The sequence below is a fragment of the Ochotona princeps genome, chromosome 17 (assembly GCF_030435755.1).
Source record: "Ochotona princeps isolate mOchPri1 chromosome 17, mOchPri1.hap1, whole genome shotgun sequence".
NCBI classification, from domain to species: Eukaryota; Metazoa; Chordata; class Mammalia; order Lagomorpha; family Ochotonidae; genus Ochotona; species Ochotona princeps.
In genome coordinates this window covers 44161164-44170377 of record NC_080848.1, presented here as the reverse complement: position 1 = coordinate 44170377, position 9214 = coordinate 44161164, and the positions used below count along the sequence as shown (strand labels likewise).

The following is a 9214-nucleotide window of genomic DNA, read 5'->3' as shown; positions in this document are numbered from 1 at the left end:
TCTGTCCCTCTGTCACCATTCCTTCGGGCTGCCCACGGGCCTGCCCTGCGCTGTGCAGAGCTGCTGGGCTTTGATATTGCCAGACCTTGTGCACGGATGTCCTGCTGTCATGCCTCTGGCTGCCTGTGGCCGGGGCTCTGAGCTTGCCCGAGGTTCAGCCGCCCTGGGCACCAGTTGCTGTGCTCTGGGCTGTGCACAGCCTGACCCCTGGTTTTTCTCCAGGTCCGGCCCATCCACCTGCCTCTTCCACCGCACCAGGCCTAGAGTAGGAAGGGGGTCGCAGGAGTGAGCCATGACTGGGTCTCCTGGAGCCCCTTTTGCAGGCTTGCCAAGACCCTCTCTGAGCTTCCCCTTCTGGTGTTCACACGACGGGAACCCCCGGCCATCAGGACTGGAAGGCCTGGAGTCTCTGCAGTTCCCTGTGTGTGATTATACCCACGGGCTAGAAATCACAAATAAACAGAATGGGCTCTGGTATGTACCCTGCATCCAGCTTCCCCTGGTGGTGACAGGAGTGAGGGCAGGGCTCTGGCAGGGGATGCTGCAGCCTGAGGGTGGGTCCCATGCTGCCCACACTGCTTCATGCAGTCAGCCATGTCTGTGTGTGTAGCCGCTGAAGGCTGTCTTACTCTGGGATGGAGAGGTGTTGCCACCATTGCAGTCAAGGTCTGGGACTGGCCAGTCAGCACCCAGACCTCTTGTCTGCAGCCGAACCTCACTCCGGCAAGTGTGAAACCGTTTGTCATCTCTGTGATGCTGTTATTTCAAGAATGCCATATCAGTGGGCAGTGTGGTGCAGGGGCTCATAAAAATTCACAGAAAACAGACTTTGAGGATAAGCGTAGGGGCTGACACTGTGGTGTAGTGGGTTAAGCCTGCATTTTGTGTGGGCACTGATACCCACTTCTTTTTTTTTTGAAAGATTTATTTATTTTTATTGGAAAATCAGATATACAGAGAGGAGGAGAGACAGAGAGGAAGATCTTCCATCTGATGATTCACTCCCTGAACAGCTGCAACAGCCAAAGCTGAGCTGATACGATGCCAGGAGCCTCTTCCAGGTCTCCCACACGGGTGCAGGGTCCCAAGGCTTTGGACCATCCTCGACTGCTTTCCCAGGCCACAAGCAGGGAGCTGGATGGGAAGCAGGGCAGGCTAGATTAGAACCGGCGCCCATATGGGATCCCAGCATGTATAAGGCGAGGTTTTTAGCTGCTAGGCTATTGGTCCAGGCCTTCCATGAGCTTTTTGAAGTCTCTTTCTAGATTAAGCTTCTGGGGCTGGCTTCTCTCCCCACCGAGCCTAATTCTCTGATTGTTGTTGGTGTCAGTGCGGCACGCCTTGCCTTCCAAAGCCCTTTTCTGGAAAAGCCCATGTCAAGCTGAAAGTACCCCAAGTTGAAGATGCGTGGGATGCGCCTGCTTCACCAACAGCGCTGTGTGTCACGGTCCCTTGTGATGGAGGGGCTGCCCAGCACTGCCAGGGGGAGCTGGACCGTGTGCTGCTGGGCTGGGAAAGGTTGCATTCAGCATGCGTAGGGCCCTATTTACGGCATGTGTGCCCACAAACCACGAGTGAAGCATTGTGACATTGGGGAACAACATGGCATTCCATCTCACTACTGAGCAACCCACAGAGTTGCTGATGCTACCTGCTATTTCTTCTTTTTTAAAAGATTATTTGTTTGAAAGGCAGAGTTACGCAGAGAGGGAGATGTGCAGAGAAACTCTCCCATCTGTTGGCTTACTTTCCAAATGGCTGCAACCACTAGGGCTGAGCTAGGCTGAAGCCTGGAGCCTGGAACTCCATCTGGGTCTCCCACGCGGATGGCAGGGGCCCAAGCACTTGGGTCATCCTTTGCTGCTTTCCCAGGTACATCAGCAAGGAGCTAGATCAGAAGTGGAACAGGCAGGACTTGAATTGGTGGCCACATGGAATGCTGGCATCGCAGGTAGTGGTTTAACCCCCTATGCCACAACTCTGGCCCTGCACCTGGTTGCCCTGTAACTGACTCACACCTTGGGCAGAGGACACCAGGCCTTGCGGGATGGTATGGGGCCCTCAGGAGTGGGTGGAGGATGATGGGACCAGGGACAGACAGACTGCACGCCCAGCCCTACTGCAGGGGCCGGCTTTCAGTAGAACTCCCCCAAGCAAGGCTTTGGGGTGGACAGGGACAGGCTAAAGCCCCTTGCCACTCTGAGTGGGGAAGATCCTTTGGTGATTGCCCCACTTCTGGATCAGGGTGAGATCCAGGAGCTTTTTGTCTTGGTAATTGCTAGGCTTCAAAAGGAAAAGCAAGTCTGGGAGGGAGGTAGCCTCCAGGCACAGCAGGGGTGGGGGTGTGGATATGCCCCCATCTCAAAAGGGTCTTCTGGCCAAGAGCCGGGCTCCCAAGGCCTGTAACCCACACTCCCTGCCCCCAGCATGAATGGGGACTGCTCACTTGGTGGAAGGAATCTGCACCACTAACAGGGCCCCGTGGTAGTCCAACCTGGCTAATCACTGGAGAGGGAAACTGAGGTATGAGGCTGACTCACAGGTTTGGGGAGGGATGGGGAGAGACTCCTGAAAAGGCATACCTCAAGACCTGAAAGGGGCTGGATTGAGGCCCAGGAAGGCACCAAGTAACCTGGGGTGGGCTTCCCCTGTGCCGCCCGCAAGCTGGTTCTGTGGGAGGTGCTGGGGTGCAGTCCCCTGCTCCTCCCCTCCCCAGCTGGGTAATGGGGCTCTCACATAAGGGAGGGGACTCTGTCCCCACCCACCTCCTCTTCCATCCCCCTGGATTTGTTGTTGTTTTACACTCTTAGCACCTGCCAATAAACACTGTCTGCACTGAAAAAAAAAAATGGACAGGCACATGGTTTGTTACAGGTAAAGTTGCTGTGGCCATCCGTGTGTGGACCTCAGTGCGGAAGCCCGAGGCCGCACTGCTCTAGGCTCAGAGTCTTGGAGTGCAGCCCCGAGCCCAGGGGCATCTCTGCCTTACCAGCAGCCCTGTTGGCTACAGCACTCCATGTTGCCTCAACAGGGTGGCTCCACACCCTGGCCAACATGGGCTGTCCCCACAGCCTTTTTATCTGGGCCAGGCTGGCGGCTGCACTTGGCTGATGTCAGCAAGTGTCTGGCCTGTGCTGCTGGGCCACTTGAAGGTCCCTCACCTTGTGGGAAAAGGCTTGCTCAGGGCTTTGGTCCATTTTCTCATTGGCTGGCTTCTTTCTCATTCTTCTTATGTATTTCTTATTCTTGTTTCTTATTCTCTTATTTATTTGAAAGTCAGAGCTACAAAGAAAGAAAGGGCAAGACATATAAGGCAGACGGCTCTTTTTTTTTTTTTTTTTAGATTTTATTATTGTTGGAAAGCCGGATATACAGAGAGGAGGAGACAGAGAAACATCTTCCATCAGATGTTTCACTCCCCAAGTGAGCCGCAACGGGCTGGTGCTGCACCGATCCGATGCCGGGAACCAGGAACCTCTTCCGGGTCTCCCACGCGGGTGCAGGGTCCCAAAGCTTTGGGCCGTCCTCGACTGCTTTCCCAGACCACAAGCAGGGAGCTGGATGGGAAGTGGAGCTGCTGGGATTAGAACCGGCGCCCATATGGGATCCCGGGGCTTTCAAGGCGAGGACTTTAGCCGCTAGGCCACGCCGCCGGGCCCCAGACGGCTCTTTTGTTTCACTCTCCAGATGGTTGCAATATCTGAAGCTAGATCCAGGAGCCTCTATGGGCCTGCCACGTGGATGCGGGGGTCCAAGAAAGCTGTCCTCCGCTGCTTTTCCATGCATTAGTAGGGAACTGGATGGGAAATGGAGCAGCTGGGACTCAAACCAGTGCCTATAGGCAGTGCCAGCGCTGCAGGCAAAGTGCCTAAGAGAGCTCGGGAAGCACCCCTGGGCCACAGCCAGGCCCTGCAGAGCTGCCCTCAAGTTAGGTCTGTGTGCCTCACCTTCTGCTCTTTGGGTGAGGCGACAGCCGCTGCGCCGGCCATGGCTTCCTGCAGAGGGTTGCTAAGTTAGGCAGAACCCCCACAGGTTGGCCTGGTCTGGCTTCTCCAGGGTCCCGTGGTCACAGCCTGGTGAGGGGGCCAGGTGCACCTGGCCTTGGCTGTGAGGGGCAAGGACATGGAGGCAGCTACCAGGGTATGGTGGGGGGAGTGCAGCGTGTGTTTGGGGGCAAGCCAGGACATTGGGGGGCACTGGTTTGAGCTCTTTCCTGCTGTTCAGCTCTGGGGGAGCCAGCAGTGTCCGGAGGCTGCGCCCAGGCCCGGAGCCTGGTCTGGGCTGAATAAACTTGGGAGGAATCTCCTGACTCGGGCTTTTTGAGCCATTAAGTGTCTGTGACACCTCCCCGATGCCTCCCAGGAGGGATGGGCCCTCTGAGTGCCAGAGCCGGCCCAATGGAGCAAGAGCCCATGGGAACCATGAGAATCCTCTTGGGGGCTCCTGAGCTGTTGCATCCAGCAGAATATTTGGCGGGCAGCTGGATCACGCTGTGCCTGAATTCCTTTCTGGCTGTTGCTGAAAGCCTTCTTCTCAGGTCGCCTCCTGTTTGTGTGCTGCCTTTCCCCCACACCACTCACTTGCTGCCTCCTGCATTCATTCAGCACAAGTTCAATCTCCTCTGGGCCCAGCCCCTGGGCTGGGTGATACTTGAAATGACTCAACTCCAGTGTCTGCCTGGGTGGTGGTGATGGGGGAGCTCCCAGTCCAATGGGGGAAACCGAATATGTAAACAAACTACTGTGAGGCAGAGGCAATCTTTGGCTTTGCTGGGATCTTCCCGCCCCACCTCTGGCCCTGGTGGTAGAAGCTGGGGGGTGATGGTGATGTGTGTGGGGTCAGAGCCCTCTCAGGGAGCCTTGAGGCCTGTACAGACAGGGAGTGGGGTGGGTGCGTGCTGGGAGAGGCGACAGAGTGCTGGGCGGGTGTGAGACAATTCAAGCAGGTTGGGTGGCAGGTGCACAGGCGCCGCCGTGGTGTCCACATGGGAGGATCTGGGGCCTGGAATGCTGTAGGAAGGAGTTCTGCTATTGTTTTCCCCCCAGGATGTCTCTGCTCCAGGGTGAGGGCAGGGAGGAGTTCCCGGAAACAGTAGTGGTGTGTTGAGAGGGCATGGGGAACAGTAGGAGGCTCAGGGAAGAGGGATCCATGAGCATGCTGGTGAGGGGGCAGGAGGGAGGGGCTGTCCCATAGAGGCTGGGGCAGGGGATGGGGCTGGTAGAGGAAGAGCCATGTGGCTGTGCTGAGACTCTGTCAGCCCCATCAGCTACTGCAATTCCCAGGGTAGCCAGTTTTTCCAGCAAGCAGGGGTGAGGGGCGGACCCTCCCCACCTTCCTAGTGAGCCAAGTGCTAGACACCCAGGGCTGCCAGAGTGGCTCAATCCTGGGGGAGGAGCCATGAGCACTGGATCTGGGGTCTACCCCACACACCCAGCAGGAAGGCACAGGGCCAAGCTCAGGAAGTTCGTTGGTTCCTTTGTGGGGTTGCACATCTGACCAGGGTGGGCGGCTGCAGGCCCAAGGCTGTAGGGAGAAAAGCAGAAACAGCAGGAGCAAGCCTATGTCAGCCCAGGACTGACAGGGGCAGGGGGCAGCCCTGGGAGAGGTAGGGAAGATGTGGGAGAGCCAGCCGAGGCCTCAGACATGGGGTGAGCCGGGTGCTGGAGGCAGTAGTGAGATCTGCCTGGCATCAGCCTGGGACACAGTCTGGGCATCTGGTGCCCACCACAGCAGCTGGAAATGGTCTGGTCTAAACCCTGACTGCTTAGAGTGGGGACAGAGCCCTGGATGGGTTTGGATCCCATACCCCATGTGTGTGTGTCATGGGGGGAAGGCCTGGTGCTCACAATCTCTCCCTCTTGTGCAGATGACGTGGGCTGTGTGGTGCCCAGTGAGTGTCTGCGTGCCTGTGGGGCTGAGATTGGCTGCTCCAACATTGCCTACCCCAAGCTGGTGATGGAACTGATGCCCGTAGGTGAGGTGGAGGTAGGGTGAAGCAGGGCAAGGGACTGGGTCTCAGGCCCCATGAGGGTCTTAAGACGCCAGAATGCAGCCTAGAGGGACACAGAGGGTGGTGGTGGGGGGGGCGGCGGTGGCCACGACAATCCAGGGAGGCTTCCTGGCAGAAGACGCCTGGTTACCCTGCAGAGCCTTCAGTGCTGTTAGCATCATTCCCACTGTAAAGCTGGGGAAACTGAGACCTGCCAGGCACAAGGATGCTTCCAAAATGCATGTAGGTCAAAAACAAACACATTGAAATCCAGGCAGAGATTAGAAGTTCACAGAAAATGTGTGCTATGAGAAATTCATGAATGAATTAAAAAAAGCATTTATTTATTTTTGCTTGTAAGGTAGAGTCACAAGGGAGAGAGAGAGAGAGAGGTAGAGACACAGGGAGAGAGGTGGAGAGAGAGAGAGAGAGAGAGAGAGAGAGAGAGAGAGAGAGAGATTTTGCATCTGCTGGTTTACTCGCCAAATGGCTGCAATGGCCAGAGCTGGGCTAATCTAAAGTTAGGATTAGCCTAGGTGTAGGGCTCCAAGCACTTGGGCCACCTTCTACTGCCTTCCCGGGTGCATAAACAGGGAGCTGGATGGGAAGTGGAGCAGCAGGGACTCGAACCAGAGCACCTGTATGGGATGCTGGCCGCTGTGCACGGGTTAAAAGCAGGTGTTGCCCTATGATGATGCATTTGCCTTTGAATTCCATTTCCCTCCACATGCTCAGAAGTTACTTGCTGAGCTGGCAAGCTGAGCGCTGAGCTCGGTTCTTCTGCTTGCACAGCCTGCCCTACACCACACCCTTACCCTGGGGGGTGGGGCACCTTTTCTTCTCTCATGCCTCCGGGGTCCCAGGCCTTCCACAGCTGCTTTCCAAGTCACGCTCTCTGATTGAGGTTTCAGGGCCACACTGAGACCGAGACCCCAGGCACCTGCTAAGGGTCCCCCGTGTGCATAGTCCTATCTACCTACTCCGCGGACCCCTACCCCTGGGGGAGCCCATGAGGCCTGCTGTGCCCCTTCCACCCCACTCCTATAATGCAACAGCAAGTGGCAGGAAATTCCGAGACTAGGCTGGGACATGCTAGAGACAGGCACACATGCTCCCTGCTTAGGTTTGGGATAACCGTGGAGAGGCCGGCACCCCAAACCTTGCTCTCCTCCCTGTCCACCCCCAGAGCTCAGGCCTTCAGGGCCTGCAGCTGCAAGTCTTACCTCTCTGAGCCCACCAGTCACCCAGGCAGTGTCTTGGGTTTGGGTCTTGCTCTCAGGACAGCAGGACACGGCAGGCTGAGAGTCCAGGCCAGGCCAGGGTCCCAGCCGGTCTCCGCCCGCCCGCAGGTCTGCGTGGACTCATGATTGCCGTGATGATGGCTGCTCTCATGTCCTCGCTGACGTCCATCTTCAACAGCAGCAGCACGCTCTTCACCATGGACATCTGGAGGCGGCTGCGGCCCCGTGCCAGTGAGCGCGAGCTGCTCCTGGTGGGACGGTATGGGGTGGGCTCTGAGGGATGCGGAGGAGTTGGTTGGAGAGACCCATGTGTCCCACCTCCCATGTAGCTCCTATGGCTTCATCATCTGGGTGATTCCCCTGAAGTGGGGGAGCAGCCCTGCCTCCCCCAGCCACAGGGCTCCCTACAGAGGGGCCCCAAGCCCACACCCCACACCCCTGCTGAGCCTCAGAGGAGCCCCAAGCTGGCACCTCATGCCCCTCTGAGCCTCTCTTTTCTCCTAGCTGTTTGTCCTCCACTTCTTGATTTTCCAAGATTGTCCACATATCGCCTCCTCCGGGAAGTCCTCTCTGATGCCCTCCAGCAAGGCATAAGCCCTTTTCTTCCTCCTGCATGATCCTGGGGTTCATTACCAGATCTTCTTTTGTATCACAGAAGGACAGGGGCTGTTTCTGGGACCATCCCTCCCCTCCCCACCTGAAGGGGACAGGATCTCTGGGCATATGCCCGCGTCTCCTGGGCCCTGTCTCCCTCAGAGCCTCATGTCTTCCCTGTGCCAGCAGAGTGACTTGGCCTTTCTCTCGGGCTGACTTGGCTAATGTCACAGCCTGCAGTGGCCGGGAGCCCAGGGTGCTCATCCTTGGGGCGGGGTCGGCCAGGAGCTGCAGGCGGTTGTTCCAAGGATGTAAAACAGCAGGGCCTCTGTCAGACGGGCCATGTTGGGACCTGCCAGGCGGCAGTGAGGGTGAGCTCATCCCAAGCAGGAGCCTCCCGCCTCCCCCCATGGCCACGTGGCCTGTGCCCTTAGCTCCTTGCCTGTTTCCTCCTTTTTGTTCTCCTGCTCTGAGGGCCGCCCCATGGCCTGTCACTGGCTTTTGCTCTGAGGCCAGGCCCCTCTCTGCTCCTGCATGCTGGGTGCCCTGGGTGTCCCCTTGCTGTCCACTCTGGCCTGGGGCATGGTGTCTCCAGCACCTGTCCCATGGCCTTCCTGAGCCCTGCCTGTGGTTCTCCGTTTGCTCATGCTCCTAATCCACCCTCACGTTTGTCCTTGACCTTTCTTCTCACCTGTTAGCCAAATTGAGTCGGTTGTCCAGCTCAGGCCCTGTGGGGCAGGGGATGGGCTGTGTGACCCAGGCAAGGCAGCCCGCCCTCTCTGGGCCTGACTTCCTTAGCTGTCTGTTTAGCAGAATGGGAAGTTCCACTGCCAGGGGTCAGACTGGGTCTGTGTCCAGCTGGACAATACTGGGGTTGGGGAACTAAACCACAAACCAGATTCCCCCGCCCTGGGGATCCCTGCACCTCCAACCTGTGAGCATGGCTGCTACCAAGGGAGACAAAACAGGGGTTGGCATGGACTTGGGAAGGATATTCAGTGCCCAGGCTTGGAAGTCACCATGGCAACCCTGGGTGGGAGATGGTTAGAGGCCAGGACCCTGCCCCGGGCTGTGCTGAGAGCCCTGGGGACTCCAGGGGTTGTAGAGACTCTGATTCTGACTTGGGGTGTTGCAGGGTGGGGCAGGCCGGGTGCTAATGGAGGCTCTCCAGCGGCTTTGAAGAGACAGCGCCCACCTGCTCGCCTGCCAGGCGAAGGGTTAATTAGCCTTAATCAAGGTGTCACCTTTTTCCCTCCGCCCTCTGCCTCAGGCTTGGAAAGGCAGGCAGGCAGTGGCAGCAGCAGGTGCGGTGGTGGTGGGAACCGGCCCAGCTGCACGCACAGCCCCTGCTGTCCTGGCATGTGTCTCACCCACCTTGGAGAGGGGATGA

At 57.6% G+C, this 9214-nt stretch overlaps 1 protein-coding gene across 3 annotated transcripts in view; it reads left to right on the top strand.

Annotated features, from left to right (window-relative positions):
• The window catches only part of SLC5A10 (solute carrier family 5 member 10), a 45515-nt gene that overhangs the window by 34736 nt on the left and 1565 nt on the right, over nucleotides 1-9214 (top strand). For 2 of the 3 annotated variants that reach the window (XM_004599374.2, XM_004599373.2), the window contains 2 exons: nucleotides 5867-5974; nucleotides 7339-7489. In XM_004599374.2, coding sequence (XP_004599431.2) covers nucleotides 5867-5974; nucleotides 7339-7489 — 259 coding nt within the window. The remainder of the gene's footprint in view (nucleotides 1-5866; nucleotides 5975-7338; nucleotides 7490-9214) is intronic. The other variant, XM_004599375.2, reaches the window with a different exon arrangement.